The sequence below is a fragment of the Corvus hawaiiensis genome, chromosome 7 (genome assembly GCF_020740725.1).
Source record: "Corvus hawaiiensis isolate bCorHaw1 chromosome 7, bCorHaw1.pri.cur, whole genome shotgun sequence".
In the NCBI taxonomy this organism is placed as follows: domain Eukaryota; kingdom Metazoa; phylum Chordata; class Aves; order Passeriformes; family Corvidae; genus Corvus; species Corvus hawaiiensis.
In genome coordinates this window covers 4,216,885-4,236,176 of record NC_063219.1, presented here as the reverse complement: position 1 = coordinate 4,236,176, position 19,292 = coordinate 4,216,885, and the positions used below count along the sequence as shown (strand labels likewise).

At 41.1% G+C, this 19,292-nt stretch overlaps 1 protein-coding gene across 4 annotated transcripts in view; it reads right to left on the bottom strand.

Moving 5' to 3' along the window:
• The window catches only part of ERBB4 (erb-b2 receptor tyrosine kinase 4), a 577,667-nt gene that overhangs the window by 151,462 nt on the left and 406,913 nt on the right, over positions 1-19,292 (bottom strand). For all 4 annotated transcript variants that reach the window (XM_048309078.1, XM_048309080.1, XM_048309077.1 and 1 more), the window contains exons 6-12: positions 16,441-16,559; positions 12,650-12,791; positions 11,078-11,191; positions 9,586-9,712; positions 6,706-6,779; positions 5,414-5,504; positions 3,769-3,968 (exon numbers count right to left, since the gene is read on the bottom strand). In XM_048309078.1, the coding sequence (XP_048165035.1) occupies positions 3,769-3,968; positions 5,414-5,504; positions 6,706-6,779; positions 9,586-9,712; positions 11,078-11,191; positions 12,650-12,791; positions 16,441-16,559 (867 nt within the window). The remainder of the gene's footprint in view (positions 1-3,768; positions 3,969-5,413; positions 5,505-6,705; positions 6,780-9,585; positions 9,713-11,077; positions 11,192-12,649; positions 12,792-16,440; positions 16,560-19,292) is intronic.

The window sequence follows — 19,292 nt, the reverse complement described above, 5'->3', positions numbered from 1 at the left end:
AGTAATAATAAATACCTGAGAGTAGCTGTAATAATTAACATTGTTTAGACTGGTTTCTTGACTGAAAACCATGTGAAAAAAACTCTTTGGTGGATATTTTTATTAACAAGTCACAGCCTGCTGGTTACCATGCAAGCAAACAGACAGTATTTCTGCCACAGAGCATGGATTCTGATCCTCCAAATATTTACTTACACATCTCCTTCCCCATTTTGATGAGGCTCATTTGGCATTCAAGAGGTGTGGGCATGTGCCCAAACATCTGCAGGATCAGTGTCCAGAACAAGCGAAATAGGGGAAAGGCAGAAATGGAAACCCCAGATGCTTGCCCTCAGATCCCACACCGTCAGGGAAAACTCTCCTAAACCCCGGTCTCTTGGCCTATCCTGGAAATGACAGATGATCCAAAGGGTGCTGGAGAACTGCATCTGGCTCCATGAGCCAGTGCTGCCTTACTCCAAGTGATCCTGCAGAGTTTAATGAGACATCCAACCTTCAGCAGAACCCATTTAACCCCAGAGAGGTGCCGGCTGACAGGCAGAGCTGAAGCAGCAGCAAAGCTCTTCTCAGCTAATGCTGACTCTCAAAAGGCCACAAAAAATTAATCAATTCACTCACTCAGATGTGCAAAGAGAGGAAACCACTGTTCCTCTTGGAACTGCACTGCCTTCCACTCAGAGAGAAGAAGCCACTGTTCCTATTAGGATTGCACTGCCTCCCAATTGAAGCTACTTGGCCCCCGGCCCATGTTCATTATACACAGTGCATTTAATGAACACGGGTTAGAATCCATTTTTAAAACCAGCCCCTTGGTACTGGAGCTTACATTGTGACTTCTTAAAAGGAAACAAATGAGATTTGTTTTCCTCTTTAAGATTCCTGTGGTGTTAAATCTCCTAAAATGTCTTTAGGAGTATTTTTCTTCCTGGAAAATGATGAGTATCTATTATAATAAATCCTCACCAAGCTAGAGGTGAAATAAAGTTTACATTTTCCCTTTGTGTGCAAATGTAGTGACAAGACATTCCATGTGAGAGGATGATATGACAGCACATCCCAGTTTCCATTTGCTCTGGAAGCCCATGTTTCAGTAGCTGTGGCAGCTTCAAAGGGACTCAAACTGAGTGATCCCAGGAAAGGGCAAAGAGGTATTTGACAAAGGAGCCTTGACAAATAATGCAAGAATATGTTCCAAACTGCTGTGTTCAGCTATGTCCTGAAGCTGTCAAAAACAGTGAAACAACTGGGACACTACTACATGAAGGGAAAAAGCACCTTACAAAATTCACCTGAGTAATTTCCCATTGTCTCCTAACATATGGGAAGTTATAGAAAGCTTGAAGCAAGGAGGAGTCATTACTGTGTGAGACATGAGGCCTGTGTTCCACCTCATTACTGTGTAGTTTCTTTTTATATTAAATGCCTAGGAATGAAGGAAAGTTGATTATTCTTTCATTAAATGCTGCATGATAATCAGACAGCTAGAGCCAATGTGACATGAGAAAACATCAGAGCCCCAAGACCATGATTTTTCTCCCATTGTAAGCAGGTTTTTTTCATGTGGTAGTGAAGAAACCTGTGCTCTCTGGACAGTTCACAAGTTCACGCAACTCCTGGCAAGGTGAGACCAACTAGAATCTGGGAATATAACCTTAGTGACTCTTGCATGGTCAACAAAACTTTGAGCTTCTTCATTCTTCTGTTCTGTCAGCCCAAAAATTCCATATGGGAAATCTCAAAGGGCTAATTCTTTCTTCATGCCATACAAAATACAGTTGTTACTACAGCAGTAGCACAGAACTAGGTGGTTCCTCACCACATGATCCTGTTACACTGCAGGGGAAAGCAAAGAGCAGTGCCACACCCCTGGGCAGATACAATTCTCCTTCTCGGCAGCACCTCTATTTTCCAATCAATACTCTTATTTTTATAGCTGGCTTTCTATGTGGGGGCAGAAGAAAAACAGACTGCACACTGGAAGTGTTCAAATACTCTTCACCCTCACAAGAATTAAAAGCAAAGGAAAAGCCTTGAGATGGAAAGAAGGAAAACCAGGAGAACAGAAGCTGTTAAGAAAATGATACAAAGCTCATGGATGTTGAGCAACTAGAGCTGATGAACTGGGTAGAGTTGGTGTGTTGAAAACAGAAACTGTGCAGTCTTCTTTGTCCTGCACCTGGTTAACTCCACAATTCAGGACTATTTTTGGACTGTTCATCCAAGCTTTGTTCCCACATGACATTCCCACCACATATTCAGTTGTCTCTGGAGGATGAAGCAAGCTCTGCTACTCTTTCAGCCAGCCACTGGATTCTTCCACCCAGGCTGTGTAACCTCCTGGCTGGGTGACAGAAGCAAGGACACCAGGGCACGAGGATGTCCAACACCCTGGGCCCCTCCTCCCCACAGCAGAAGCAGCAGCCACCGCATCTCTCCTCCTTCTGTGCTGATCCCACGTAACTTTCTCCAAAATATCATGGTCTAATTTATGGTTTCACAGCCAACACCAAGGACATCTTTTGCAAAATACACAAAAAATATCTGTCCCAAAAAGTTCTGTTCAGCACATCCTTCTGCCATGTGTAACACAAAGTTTGTGCCGGAGGATAAAATATGGTGCAGCTTAAAAGTGGGCACTGCTCTGCTGGGAGTTAAGAAAGAACCCTTTCCCTCTACACCCTTGGACACAGTCACAGTAAAAACTGCCTGCAGTGACAGAAAATTTCCTTAACCTTCAATTATTTAACTTGCATGTAAAGAAATAGCCTAATAAAATTAATAATAACAATAATTAAAGTGCCACACAACAAAACCACGTGGAGATCGACCAAGCAAGACTTTGTTCTTCCTGTCGCTCTTCCATGGTAGGAGAGATTAGAAAAGTAACTGAGCAGCAGAGACAAAGCTCCAGCTGTATTTCACCTAACACTTACACTACAGTGACGAGCACAGCCATTCACACTCTCAAAACAGAGCCAAACAGCACTTCAAAGGGAGGGGAGAAGAAAAAAAAAAGAAACAAAACCCCTCAAAAAATAACGAACAAAAAAACCCCCAAACTAACAGAAAGAAAGAACTAAAGTGCAAGTCAAAAATAGGACCACAGCTTGAAAAAACCCAAAGCAAATATTCTTGGCTGGTCAGAGCACAAACTCCAGCAATATCACTTAAACATACAGCAATTTAATGAATCTCCTCTCTTGCAAGCAGTCTAACAGATGCTCAAAATGAACTGCCTTGATGCTACAGTATGCCTGTATTAATGCAATTTGATGCCTGATTTCTATATAAACAAGTTATTTTATCTGCTACAGAGCTTTCTTGGCTTTTCAGTACTATGATCTCAGCCTAGGTACTGGCATGTAAGCTTTCCTGTAGTAGTATTTTTTATCAGATAGGTCAAATAAGGAAAGGGAGAACTTGGTGACCTAAAACAGTCCTGAAAGTGACCTTTCTGGATTAAGATAGGGCCCCTTAGGGTAGGGGAAGCAGAAGATGCTAATCCCACTCCATAAGGAAAGGGCTGTAAAGTCATGAACACTCCATTCACAGCCTTTGGAATTCACATTTGTGAAACTGGAACATTCCCAACAAGGTAAGTAAGCAGCGCGCTCTCTCTGCTCCCTCTCCCCTTTGTTCACACCTTAAAACATTTCATTTTCCTGCTTAGACTGGGCCAAATCCCTGGAATGACCACAGTTCCCCTGCTGTCCATGGAGTTCCACGAGCCCCCAGCTGAGTTTGTGGCAGTGAGCAGCAGGTACTTACTGCAGTTCTCTGCCCTTTTGTTCCGGTGGATCACTGTCTTTTGGCTGGGGGTGCTGAAGAGGCTTGTCCAGTTGACAGTGTGGTAGTAGCACAAATTGCTGTTGTCTGTGATGTAGATGTTGCCAGCACTGATTTGCTTCAAGGACTGGAACTGCAGGGAGGTGATGCCTTGTTGCTTTAGGATGAGCAAGGAAAGGCCACTGGGATGAGAACAAAAGTAGGAGAGAATAGGAATTAGCTTCAGAAGGCACAACTTATTATATCTGGTAGGGAACTGCCCACTGGAATTAGTTCCAAACGTCAAGATGACCTTTCTGGAAAAACTAAGAATTGTTCAGAAAATTTTTATTTTGTGGTAACACAAATATTTTCTGAGTCAACATCCAGTTCTACTGCCTAGAAAATTATGAGTCCTGTCAGGAGCGAGATACCACAAGGTGTGATGCTCATAGCACTAGGCCAAGCAGACCAGCAGAACTCCTCAACCAGTTTCATTTCATCCATTAATAGATTTTTTGAGATAATGTGCTATTAGGAAAACTGAATAAAATTCAGGTTTTTCTTTCAACAGTATTAATACCATGATAGCTTATATGCTAAGAAGAAAATGACAAAAATCATGCAAAATGTATTAAAACATCTTCTGCCAGGCATCAAATTAATGTCATTTCAAGTAATACAGGAAGAAATTGTTATTTTCATGGAATTTTTTCCAGCCCACTTTCTACATTTCATTTTTCTTTTGTTGCAATATGTGGTTATCGCCGCTCTTCATCAAAGGAACAGTAAATGATTGTCTGTGCAACATGAAAATGACTGCACATATTTTATGACTGAAGATTAGTGAAGACAATATCCAGTTTCTGGGCATCCTTTAAGTTATTGTATTTTAATGATGATAATTGTTTTCCAGCTGTTCCAAATAAAAATTGCTGCCTTGGAACAGAATGCTGGGCTGTAATTCAACCTCAAGGTTTCACTGCTATTCATATTCTGCTCGGGTTGCTGTTTAAGATGCCAGCAGAATCCCATGCCTGACTGACTCCATCTGCAAAGTGGGGATCCAGGGGTTGCTGTATAAATTGCTCAGGTACCTCCTTGTGCTTCCCCCAGCATTTATCACCATGTTTTCTTATCTTCAAACCAATTTCTCCATCTGAGTTTTGACACAGAAACATCTCTGGTAAAAATGGCACTACAGAGCTCACCTGCAGTGTGCCTCAGTGATTTCCATGAGCTTTTATCTCTTCTTAAAACCACATTGTTGTCTGGGCATTGGAGCCCGCACGTCTAATCACAACCATACAAACCCCTAATAATGAGGCTAAGTTCTATTATTCATTCCTTTTAAACTATGTTTCTTCACAAGGTATTTTAAACCATAAATGTAAGTTCCAGGCAATGAGGTAGTAGCTACAGCCATGAACCACGACTTTTTTTAAAAGAATAATTATGTTGAGAAGGTATTACCCGTTATAAACAACTGATTAGCAAAGATCCTGGTAATGAACATCTTGGTAACAGAGGAAAAAATATATTAATTTACAATGTCCTTCCCAAAGGATGTTGCATTCTCTGCTACTGAACAAAGAATCACAGAACACTAATAAAAAATTATTCCACCAACAGAGAAGTAGTATCTTACCTATAGAGAGCTCTCCCACCAATGGTAACCAAGTTAGAAAACACTCTGAAGTCCGTCATATTCTCAGGCCATGACTGTATGTTCAAATACCCTGAAGGAGGAAAAGGCAAACACATGAATGCCAATTATTTCAGCCATGTGTGAGTTAGGACAGGCTTAGCCTATAAAGGAAAGACAGTGCCAGCTTGAGGAAAAGAAATAAATAAGGAAAGCTGCAGACTCTCAGGCTGCTCACCACCATCTCCTCCAAGAAAGTGAAGGAGAACTCACTCTGATTTCCGAGGTGAGGACTGTTCACTCTCTGCACAAGTTGTTTTGAGCTGCACAGACACCCAGAGAGGGCAGTTCCCCATGCTTTTGACTCAGCGCTGGGCTGAAATGCAGTACACTTAGTTAAGCACAGGGGTAATTCCACTTCTGTAGCAGGGCTGAGACTGTCAATTAATGTGTTTAGGAATGGCAAATAGTGTTCACCCAGGTGCCAGATGATCTTTGACATTAATTAGGAAGGGATTAAGAGTTTACTTTCATTTTTAATCCCATGGGTTTGCTGAAATTAAAAACTTTTGAGAGGTGAAGCATGCTGAGCTCCACCCAGCTACAAACAAGCTGTGGTGCCCAAAGGTTTTTGGGGTTTTTTTTGTGCATGAAATTGAACAATCTTTTTGCATTTTCCTACCTATACATAATCAGAAATCAAATGAGAACTCAGAGCTGTAGTATCTTCCTCCCTGTACCCCGCATGGTGAAACAAGAAGCAAGATGCAAGAAAACAAAGTACTGAGTTCCAGTTCTATGACCTCATTAAAAAGTCACAAAAAATGGGACTTACTACCACCCCACACATTATATATCTGTCTTTAAATTACAAAAGCTAACTTGCAGCAGCATCTTCTGTTAGACAAAGGGAAGGAGCTGTAAAAGCAGACTGGAACTTTCAAATGCTTTCAGGTGAAGAAAATGCTTTCCCACATTTCAGCACCACTTCCCTCACATTTCCCTCCCTTGCAGCACCTGTCCTACTTTGCTAACATGGGACCAAGATCCCTTGTCCACTTAACATCTGCCATAATGGGCATCCTGTGTTCATGAGCAAAGGACAACACATTTGTGAAAATCAACTGATACTGAAATTTTCTGCACTAAACTTTTATAAAAATTACAGCGTGATGAGCTTAATGAAAACAAGTACCTTGTGTTCTTCAGAAAACCCAACACATGACAACTATAAATGCAAAATGAGAATTAATTAATTAAATAATGCAGATTATAGGAGATCAAAAGCGTGTTACCTGTTATCTCTCTCACTGTTTGGAAGATATTTAATTTCTCTGGATTGATGGCAGCGATCGTGTGATACGGGTCTCTGAAAGATTAAAAACATGTCATGTGACACTCTAAATAAGAAAAGATCAGGTTCTCAAAGCCATACCATGTAGGAAACAGCTTTAAGGTGCTGAACACTGCTGTTATGAGGATATGCACCAGGCTTCTTCAACCTGTTGTTCCTGCAGATTTGTGTCTAACTTCTCCCACATCATTTTGAAGGAACATAAAGGTTCAAAACTCATTCATGTTTTAGCAAATATTTATGCTATGGAAAATTAAGGAATTCTAAACATGAGTGACCTTCCTAAAGGAAAGATGAATTTTCAGTGTTTTTTCCAGGAATGATACAGCTGTGATGCTGTATACCAGGACTAACAAAGCTGCTCCTGAAAGGAGTGACAACCTATAAGCAAAACAAAGCTAAGAGCATGCCAGCAGTTCCTGACACATGGCATTTAAAGAGCATACTTTATAGAAGGTGTTGAACAAGGAACCTCTAAAAGTACAGATCCTTGCCAAGCAAGTCTGGCAATGAGAAATGAAATAACCTCCAAACCTTAAAATTTTAAAGCTAGATATGCTGTAGTACAGAAAGATGAAGCTGACCTCGATTTTGAGAATGCCATCATTTAGTAAATGTTACTTTCCTCCCCTATTTAAAGAAGTCAACCAGAAGCTTAAACCAAACAAAAATTCCTCTGCAATGGCATGTCATGGTATTTTTGTGGGTTTTGTGAGAGTAGGAAACATCCTCAATAAATATGGAGTGTGTGTTTCCTCCTCTCCTCCTTCTCCTTTCCAGGACACATCATTCTTGGAACTGAAACACGCAGGTGATCCACCTGGCTGTCTTTGGGGACAGGCCTCACAAGTCTATGAGGTGACAGACTGATGGGGTCACCTCTAACCACCCTGAGGTGACTCCAGCCCAGCAGCAACAAAATGAGTTCTAGAACCTTAACAAAAAAGCCCAGTGGACCACAGAGGCATCAAACACATGTTATTTTAACAATTTGGGGCTCTCAGAACACTAAATAATAAGTTTTGACTACCTAAAAGAAACATTCAAAATGCATTACCATCAAAAAAGGAAAACCCTTGCCCGCAATATACATGAGGTAGCTGAATTTCACCTCTAAATTCTGAAGATAAAATAGCTTTAAAGATGCAGATATACACTTAAACCCCTTAAACAGCTAAATGTCTGATGTTTTATCAACATATAAAACTGCAGAATAATGTCTATCTTAATTATTATAAATAGTTGTGTATAAAACAATTCATAATTACATATATATTTTACATAAATTATTACAAATTCACAAAGACTTAAAGCTCAAGTGTTCAGGAAAGAGACAGACTACAGAACCACAGGATCAAAAAATAGGACAGGATCAATTGTAACAGCACGGTTTCCAATGAAAACAACAATAAAAATATACTCTGCATCTTTCACCAAAATTACTCTCTGTCACTACCACAAGTCTTCCAATTCCCCAGAGAACCAGACTTTAAGTCCCTACAATCTTAAACACTAAAAATTCATACTCTAAAAGCTGAAGTTCACTGTGAATAAATGAATTTGTAACAAAAGTTAAGTAAAAGTTGGAGAGGCAATAAGTAAGATTGTTGTTTCTCTATACTGTCCATTTATGTAACAAACTACTTGTGTAGCCAGCGTCATTTTTTAAATTTCCCTTTCATATTGTGGGTTTGCAAAATGTAATTGAAACTTTAAATAAAAAAGCTGATCCAGAAATACAGATATTTTCACTCATTCTCAAATCTTCTTTTCTTTTAACAAATACTAATGTAATTCATGCTGTAGAAAAATTTCGGGTTGCAGAACTCAGTGCCCTCATACTTTAGGCTTGCTGAAATGAGTTTTCTTCATCAAGAATGAGACACAAAGTGCTACACAGTTTCAAATTACATGTCTTATTCTTCTATAAAATAGAACAGAATATTTTAACTTACTGCTTATAGTCCAAATTCAGATATTTTTCAGACAAGTACGATTTTATTCAAGGTTGGGCTTGGTTCTTTTAATTTAGACAGATTTTTTAATGAGCTAATATAACTTTTCCCGCAAAAGCAGTTCTTATACACGAAATTAAATTTCATGTAATGCACTGGATTAATCCACACAAAATTGCTCATGGGCTCTAGCTGCTTGTCTTGCATTTACTCGATTTTTTCCTGTCCTGTGCTATTTAACAGGCTTCCATCCAGCCTCTCAGTGGGTCATTTGGCCAGAGCAGAGCCATGTGACACTTTGAGGTTCTTCTGGACCTATTACAATGAGCAAAATTTAAACCAAAATACTGGATTTATACACCAGTGAATTCTGTGTGCCTCTACAACTGAAACTTAAATAGATTCTTCAAAACTGATTGACAAGAGGGCCGTTTTTGTGCACGTGTGTGCACTGACAGCCACCCAGACTGTGACAAGATATGTTAACCAAGGCTGTCTCTCTGCATATTCTGCATATTGTTCTGCTGGCCATACAAAATTTAAACTCATGGAAGGTAACTTCCCTTTCTCCCTTCCATTCTCTGATCAGCCTTTATTGGGAGCCAGTATTGAGGGCCTCATAAAGTAACCAGAGAGTCATACTTGTCTTTTCTCTTTTTAGTGCAAACAATTAATCCATCCTTTCTTTTCCTAGAGCTTGAATCTTAAGAATCAAGGAAACAGTTTTCTTCACAATGGAAGGCAGAAAACTAATTTATCCTGGATCTGCTATTGCATAAAAGAAGCCTGCAGCCATCATTAAGAGGTGGATGCAATTGGTTTCAGCTGGCACCATGACATTACCATCTTAACATTTTGTCACTTACCCATGAATCCCAGTGACAAGGAAGATAAGGTTGCCATTGATCTTGGTACAGTTTACAAACTTGTCAATGTTGCTGGAATCCACCGTCTGAGCTGACACCAGACTCCCTGTTCCAATGCCATCACATGCTGCCAAAACAAGGAGCTTGTATAAAGAACTAGGGAAAACAATTACTGAACAGAACATGTTGGCCTTACAGACACGAGTCTTCATCTCATTCAGCAGAGAGGTGTTAAAACAGCACCCTTGACCCATATTCCAAAAGAAGCACATGCCAATTTAAAACAAACAGAGAGCTAAAGTACCTGCCACAGAACCCTGGCACACAGGTTAAGATATTTCACATGGGATATAAAGGTGAGTATCAACCACACAAAATCCCACCACACAAAATCCCACTCGGCCCAGCCGTGCCATTTCTAGGTGCACTACACACAGCAGAAACTGAGGGGCTCTAACTCTGCTGGCTCCAGAGGCCTCCTTCTCTTAACCATCTTTGCCATAAGGCCTTTCAAATGGTTGTATAAATAACTCATTATTTATCACCTCAACCAGCAAGTTACTGGTGCCTGGAGGAACTCTGGCAACCAGTGAGGAAACTTCTCTGTGTAGCCTTTCTGTGTAATTGAGCTGCGTTTTCTGGGACACGGGATGCATCCAGGAACAAATCCCTCATGACTTCAACCACATAATGTATTCTGTCTTCCAAACTGGGCTCCTCTAATGGCAACTACCAGTAGAAGCTTTTACAAACATGTGATAGCTTTCCTCCTGAGAAAGTAAGGAACTCTATTCCTGTGTTTTCCTGCATAAAACTATCTATTCAACAACAATGTTATTTACCACAATTAAGCCAGATGTGGCTTCCATCGGGACTGAAAAGTGGCATAGGCCCATGTAGGAAAACTTATGGTGCTTTGCTCCACAGACCTTCAAGCAGGGACTAGAAAGTCTCCCTGCTGGAGTCTAGAACAGCAAAGTAACCTACAGATTTCAGTCCTCACAACAGAACCATCACTAGTGTGTGTAGACACTGAGAAAGGAGGTAGAAGGTTCTGGGAAAGCAGAGACAGAGGAGGGAAATAGAAACCTAATGTTGTATGGACAAATATGAGACATCCCACACATTGAAGTCAGGGCTTTTTGCATGGCCCCCTTTGGAATGACAAAAGGACAATGCTAAAATACCTCCAGGAGATACTTGTCATTCAAATAACACAATGAAGAATTCTTTCAGATTTCTCCAAAACCAACAGAGAAATCCCCTTCATTTGTATCTAATAAAAAAGTAATTTGTTTGGTTATATTACCATTAAAACTTAATAACTTTTCACTCTATTGTATGTGCTTGACACACAACCTACATAGCTCAAAGTTTTGTGGGTATTCAAAGGCTATTAATATTCTATAACACACCATGAAGGGCAATTCACACCAAAATAACACCCAGTGTAGACTACATTCAAGAAAATTTATACTGAACCGCTGCCTACCTTTAGGACAAATGTCAGTGCAGGGCTTGCACATCTTAATACCATTTTCTTCAACCTCCATCTTCGAGCTCGGACATGCCCGGACACAAGAGCTGGAATCTACCACAAAGTTGTCTGAAAAAAAAAAGGAGATATTGGCAGAAAGTGAATAAAAGCTGGGACATGTTTTTGAACTCTGTGCCAATACCTATTGTTACCTTAGCACTTTCCCAGTGACATCAACATTCAAAGCTCTGTGTTTTCAGAAGTGTATAAGCAAAGTAGGCACGTTATCAGAGACTTACAAAAATCCATGAATTGTCAAGCCTGATCCCTCTTTCTCCCCCATTTGGCCTTATTATTATTAGTAGTAGGGAAAAAAAAGTTACAGTAATTGGAGAGAAATAAAGCAAGATGGTCTGTCCTGTCTTTTTCATGCACCCACAAAAATATACATCTGGGCTAAAACAGTGCACATGACAGTAACAAGTATTTCAAAATTTTCCCTGTTCAACAACTGCCAAAGGGAATGTAGACTGATCCTATCTAATTAAAAGCTTAATACTGATAAGAAAGGAAAAAAAAATTGTAAGTGTTCAATGAAGTATTCGGGCAAATAATTATATCCCTTATAGAGCATGATATCAGGTTCTTAACAAACCAATCTTTGCTTCAACAAACCCACCACTATTACAGGCAGAACTAGGCCCTGGTGGTCACAGCCCTCGGCTGCTGTCAGTCCTCCACAGAGATTCAAAATTGGGATTTTGGGTTAGGTTGAATTATGGCTCCATTTAATATAGATAGCCCATCCTCCTTACATGTAATTTAAGGATAAAATAATTAAAGCACAACCATAAACCTTCATGGAATGAAAGGGAGAGCAAGAATACTATCTCCTTTATTATTCTTTCCAATTAAACCAGCAGATTCAAAGACTGTGTAAGTGATGACCCTGTAATTTTTTCTGTTACTTGTCATCATCTGGCTGGTAACTCAGAAGCATGTGGGTTTTACATGCATGGGATTCTTCTTTTTTTAACCCCCTCTAATTTTACTCTGGAGTTTTAAGACTGCATTGTTGTTAGTATTATAAGTTTGTTCCTCATTGGGACAGAACTTCTCAGGGTAACTTTCTGTCAAACCATCATTATTCCAAGTTAAGGGTAACAATATCATGAAAGCATTTGGTGCCAGGTGCTGGTTGTGGACTGTTATTTTTCTGAAACAGAAATTCATACCCTTCTACAATCCCACTATTTTAACTACTTATTTCCACTATTTTGGAATTTGCAAATACTGAACTTAAAGCATGAATGCAACAAGCAGTGGACCATGAACACATAAGCCACCTTTCTTCAGGAAAATCACTCTAGGATACTTGGGAAGTGTCAGCAGCACAGAATGTCACTGTCTTTAGTTAACACCTGACTGAGTTATTACAGGCTGCAAGCACATGCGGAGTGATTGGAGAGATTGTGCTCTGCACTCAGCTCTCATTCTCTCACTGTTTCTAAGGCTCCTGAAATGCAACTCCAACTCCCCATCACTGCAGGAGAAGGCAGGTAGCAGGGCAGATAACACAGCACTTACGTGGGCACTTCTTGACACAGAAAGCCCCGTAGGTGTACTTGGCGTTGTGATTGTGTTCCAGCTGGAAGGTGGTGGGGTTGTACACAAAGGTCTGGGGACACTGTGTGACACAAGCACCACTGTCATTGAAATTCATACAGGCCTGCAAAACGAGACAAAAAATATTGACTTAAATCATAGCTGCTTTAGGGCTTTTCTTTTGGTGTAAAAGATGGCCTTGATTGTTCAGACTTGCTGTGACGGTGAGGAATGTGATACAGAGCTCTCGAATATTCACTTAGGCTACTTGGATTTTTGCTAGGATCTTGGCAAATATGTGACTTTTCAAATTAGGGAGTTTGGTGAGTCCCCTTAATTGGCAACAGTTGCCTGTTACAACACTTACTACAAAACCAAAACATCACTGTAATTTGTTCATAACTACTCACAATCCACTAATTCTCGACTTGATAGGACATTCTAAAACTGCCAAGAGTAAGCAGCTATTTATCATTGTCTAAGCAAATGCTAATGACTTTTACAGAGGTCCAACCCTTTAGATCTCTTACAGCATGAGTACATCATCCAGCTGAAAACTGGAATTCCCAATTAGGAAGCAAGAGGGATAAGATCTTCTTTTGAGCTAGCACAGGAGGGGGCCATTTCCCTAAGTGGTGAGTTTAACAAGGTCAGTTGCTTCACATACTGAGAGAGGAAAATAGGACTTTGTCCCACTTAGCATTCAGGCTCTGCCACGTACAGCTGACAGAGGACAGGGCCCTGACAAATGAAGAGGCGAGTGTATGGATAACAAAAGTAATGGGATGCAGGGAAAACAATTGACCATGCAAGGCTGGTAATTAGGAATAGAAAGGCCCACCGATTTTGACATTCCTTATCAGCACACATCATGTCTATGGTTTTAACCACAGATTATAAGAAAACTGTTGGAGCAATTTTCACAGAGCATACCGTGAATGAAAAATTTGTATGAATATGAAAGCTGTAGCCTGGCTTGGATCCCTCTAACAGTTTAAGCAGCCACTGTTACTGGCTATTGCCTCCCCACTAACCTGTAATCCAGGTTGCTTTAGAAGTGTTAGTCTAGGAGTGAATCCTTCTGGTCTTTTTCCAGGTTGTTAAAATACAGATGGTTTTGTGTCTTTAAAGAGTCAACAAGTATAACAATAATATATATGTCCTGTCCCCTTCCCTCCTGGGCTGGGACTGAGAGAAAAGAGAACAAGATTCCTCTCTTCTGCTGATTTTACTAGCAGTCCTTATCTCCATTTGGATCAGGACCAGCAGGACCATGGGACCTGTCATGCCAGAAGATTTCAGAAAGGAGAGGATAATAATATATCCAAGGACAAAATCTGCTGCTGAAAGGGACAAGCAGGGAGATCCGTGATGAAAGCACTATCCTACATGGAGCATGTGCTAAGCGGAACTGCTGATCCTGTCTTTCCTGGTTCTTTCAAATGCCAATTACAAAACCTGCCATTTTTTTCACAGAAACAGATTTTTTTTCCCTTTACAAAGATAAACACTTTACTCAGAACTGGATGTGAAGTCCACCCGAGGAATAGTGTTGTGTCACTCTTCTGGTTCCACTAGGCACTCAACCAGGCCCTCCTACACATTTCAAGTTCTAGACCCAGTTTGAATCTGAGATTAAAACATCAATAAAACTTTGCATTACCATGTTGGCTTGCATTTATGTCAGATGATGATTACTGTCTTGCTTTTAGAACTGAATATGCAAATGACTGGATGGCAGCATATGGAGGAGGATGGATGAATTTTATCTACAGATATTAAAAACATATTTAGAACAGGATGCTGTTGCAAGATGCCATAATGCTCTAAAGGATTTGTAATGCTTCATAAGCTGTACTTTTGCCTATTAATAAATACTAATACAGTTTTTTTCCTCAACTCATTTCTTACATGTTGACTTAAAAGGTACTCCATCATATACATGACAATTCTCTGATAACAGTTTAGCAAATGCATAAAGTAAAACACACCAATACTCCTTGGAGATGTGACAATTCTCAGGAAAAACTCATCTAGAAGATCTGGGAGCCTTTAATTTATGGCTGAAATGTTTTATATACTTTCGTAATTGCTTCAATAATATATGCAAATTTGTAGCATTTTGTGCTAAATGCTGCTAATTTGTCAATAAAAGCATGGGGAAATACACAGGGAAAAAACAAAGTTCTGTGTCTCCACTGAAAGCTAAGCACAGTTGTCTATAACCTAAAGCATTACACTTTTCACCCACTGTGTCTAAGCAAGTAATGACTAGTCCTGAAAATTGCCAGACCCCTGCTGAATTTCTTTTACATTGCTCTGGGGCCAGGAGAGAATGAGAATAAACCCTGAGTGCTTCTCTGCTGTATCAGAACAAACATACTAGTTGATTCTTTGCATACATATTTCCATGGCTGCTACAATTCAGGAAGTCTAACTTTCAGGCTGCAGCATTACATAACTTATGCTGCCAATAACTTGTCCTTAACCTTTGAAAATGGGCACACATCAACACATCAGTTCTGAGGATGTTCCTCAGTGCTCATTTGGGAACAATGACTGCATTTTTCATCTTCCCTTTACCTATTTATACTGTACAGGACACAAGAAAGAATGCTATTTTCCTATCTCTCTAGTTCAAAGCCAACAGAGAACTTCCAGTAACTGGAAAAAAAACCCCATACCATATGTGCTGAGCATCTACTTGAGAAAAGCCACAGAAAACAGTTTTAGTAAATCCTGTTGGTGGCTAAGTCAAGCCACCACTACAGTTCATCAGCAGCCAAAGAACAGCATTTAGAGTGTGGTTTTGAAGCACAAAACCTGTCACTGTCAAACAGTCAGGGCCAGACAGAGAAAGATTCATTTTTGTCAGTTCCTTATGAGCCACTTGCCCACAGTTTCAAAACATATGCAATTTTGCATACCCTCCTCCCAACCCCACCTGGCAGTCAGCTTCACAGGTATTTGTCTCTTCAGTCACATGGGTACCTTTGAAAACCCACCTCTCTATGCAGGTTCTAATTCTAGGCTTCTTTAGACCTAGGTTTGCTTCCCCTGAAACCATTAGCAAAACTTTTCTCATCGACCCAGTGTGATGAGCTACACCTTTTTTGAGATCAGTTTTCGGTTCTAAAGCTGCTAAAACTCTTAGAAATAATGGATTAGAAACAAAAAGATTTTTTTTAATGACCTGGATGTTTAGATTGTCTTTCTTTAAAGAAAAAGCCATTTCTTCTTTCCATCTGAAGCACACATGTAGTAACATGCATTTGAGGGAGAGCGTTTAGGAACCACTTTCCTTCCATCTCCACAAAGAAGCATGCCCAGTTAAAAAGCTGAATTTAAATTAAGTCTGGCAGAAACAGGGAACGCCTTGCACAGAGAAGCTAAATAGTATTCTTAACTTTCATATGAAAAGCACACAGAGCATTAATAAAAATCATGTTCAAATGTAATGACAAATACTTCTAAAAATTTGCTATCACCTCTAAAAGCTAATTTTGGAAAAGAAAAAGATAAAAATCACAGAGACAAGCACATTAATGGTTCCCAAACTGTATTTACAAATCTCATAGATCTGTTAATGGGTAATATTAAGTAGATAAATGATGTTAATAGAATATGAAAAACACTAAATGCTAAAATTTGCATCCTGAATCTGCGAGTGTGCATATAGTACATTAAAAGGGATGAAATTGTGAATTTCATGGATTAAAGCATTAAGAATCTGCAGAGTGACTGGAAGGAAGAATAAAAAAAATCACACATACAAAGCAGTCGGTGTCCTTGGGTCCGGAGCAGCCGCCGGCGCACTCGCGGTGGCAGCAGTCACTGACATAGGGCCCATAGCAGCGTCCATCACACTGCTCTGCACACACGGTCTTCGTCACTGCACGGGGCAGGAAAAGGGACAGCGTCAGACACAGGGCCAGGCAGAGAGCTCTCCAAGGGCTCCCCGAGCAAAACCCCCACAGCATGCTGGAAAAAGCCCCAAGGAGTGAGGGAACTGCCTCAACGGTGCTGACACTCGGATCCAGAATGCCTGAAGGACACCTGCATCCAGAATATCTGCAGGACACCTGCATCCAGAATGCCTGCAGGACACCTGCATCCAGAATATCTGCAGGACACCTGCATCCAGAATGCCTGCAGGACACCTGTATCCAAAATGCCTGCAGGACACCTGCATCCAGAATATCTGCAGGACACCTGCATCCAGAATGCCTGCAGGACACCTGTATCCAAAATGCCTGCAGGACACCTGCATCCAGAACATCTGCAGGACACCTGCATCCAGAATGCCTGCAGGACACCTGTATCCAAAATGCCTGCAGGACACCTGCATCCAGAATGCCTGCAGGACACCTGCATCCAGAATATCTGCAGGACACCTGCATCCAGAATGCCTGCAGGACACCTGCATCCAGAACGCCTGCAGGACACCTGCATCCAGAATATCTGCAGGACACCTGTATCCAGAATATCTGCAGGACACCTGCATCCAGAATGCCTGCAGGACACCTGCATCCAGAACAGCTGCAGGACACCTGCATCCAGAACAGCTGCACAATACCTGTATCCAGAATATCTGCAGGACACCTGTATCCAGAATGCCTGCAGGACACCTGCATCCAGAATGCCTGCAGGACACCTGCATCCAGAATATCTGTAGGACACCTGCATCCAGAATGCCTGCAGGACACCTGCATCCAGAACAGCTGCAGGACACCTGCATCCAGAACAGCTGCACAATACCTGTATCCAGAACATCTGCACAATACCTGTATCCAGAACATCTGCACGATACCTGTATCCAGAATGCCTGCACGATCCCCTCTTTAGGAACACACATGTTGCTCAAGGACTGTGGAGAAGGAATTTTTAGTGTGCCCTCTTACCCTTGAAAATTCATGTGGAATGTTACTTTCAAATCATTAGTTTTCTTCACCAGGATATGACACCCCCTCTCACCAAACCACTTGGGGTTTAGTTTTGTGCAAAGAATGGTCAACCAGTGGAGCATCCGCCTCCCCTCCCTCATTCAGCTATAACCTTAATCCTTATTTTATGGAAAAATAAATTAGTATTATCCAAACAACTATACCAACCACCACTGCCTACTGTGCTGTCAGCTGTCTTTTGATAAAAGCTGGGATGATACACTTCTGCAATTAACCTTCAACATCTATGCCGTTAAAAGCATTTAATTACTTCTCTACAAAAAACACTTTTCAGGAAGCAAGAAAAAACAAAATTCCATCCAACTTTCTGCTTGATTCTATTTTAATGTATATGTAACTTCTTTATAAGTACATTCTGATCCAAAATCCCTTCACAGCTTAGCAGAAATACTTAAGGAAATGCTAAAGCATCTTGCTACATACAGTATTTATTTAAGACATAAAAATGTAAATAACTTAAGAGGAGTGATTGTTTATAATCTGTGGAATGAAACAATGTGCTTTTAGAGCAATTTCATCTTGCTGCTACCAGAGAGAAACTCCCAAACAGAAAAGGCTTTTGTGCCTTGTGCAATCTAATTTGAGAAATTTGGGAAATTCTGTGAAGGCACTTGCTGCCAATACTGCCTGAGAAGCACATTAAAAAGATTTGTTTATTTAAGTGACAGTATTGATAAACATTAAGACAGATGTGAAACAATAGTACCTGTGGCTGTGTGCCACCAGCACACCATGGTGACAGTCTTCGCTCATGAAAATGAACAAATACCTTTTCTAGTCTTTGACTGTCTTGTTTTCCACCAGCTCAGGATTTGCAGTAGACTGGGCACTGTCTGCCTCACAGACAGGTGAAGCCCAGCCTTACCCTGACTTGAGGGAGGGCACCAACTCCCAGCGGCTCCCCCTTAGCGGAGGGGCACAGAGGCCGTTCAGTTCACTGCACCCCACAACTCAAACTCTCTGCGTTCACCCGTGCCACTGCCCAGGGGAGCAGCTGGTCCCAGAGCTGAGGGGACACCACCCAAATGCTCTGCCTTGCCTTCGCCACGGCATCTCATGTTTTGTCATGGCCACAGCCACATTCTGCCTTGTGGCTGTGCCTTGAGGCCATGCAGGGAGCCCACTGTTAACCACATTCCTTGCTTCTGGCCCACAGCTATTGGACGTTTTGCTTAAACCTGGGAAGTTTTGGTGTAAAGCCCCTCTGTGTGGATTATCAGTGTGAGCCACCTAACTAATTCACCTCCGATTTATTTACCCCAGAACCAGCTGCTGTTGGGTGTGGGCCATGATGTCCACCCTGTCCATGGAGCCACTGGAGGAGGGACAGTGGCACACCTCAGTTGGTTGGAGCATGGTGCTGATAACACCAAGGTTTTGGGTTTAATCTTGGGATGGGCCATTCACACCAGGGCTGATCTGGAGGAACACAGTCCTGTCTTCAACACAATACTTGAACTGGATGCCTTCAAAAAGTGTATTTTGCTTCTGGTTAGACACCTGCTCAAGGAGGGTCTCTACCACGCTGCTCAGGATAGGGAACACTGTGGGTTTTCCTGAAGCAAAACTAATAATTACAGCAAAGGTTTGTTGCTGTTCTTCCCCAGTTGTTTATTCTTCAGGGAGAACAAACAATGCCAACAGAAAGGCCAACATGTTGT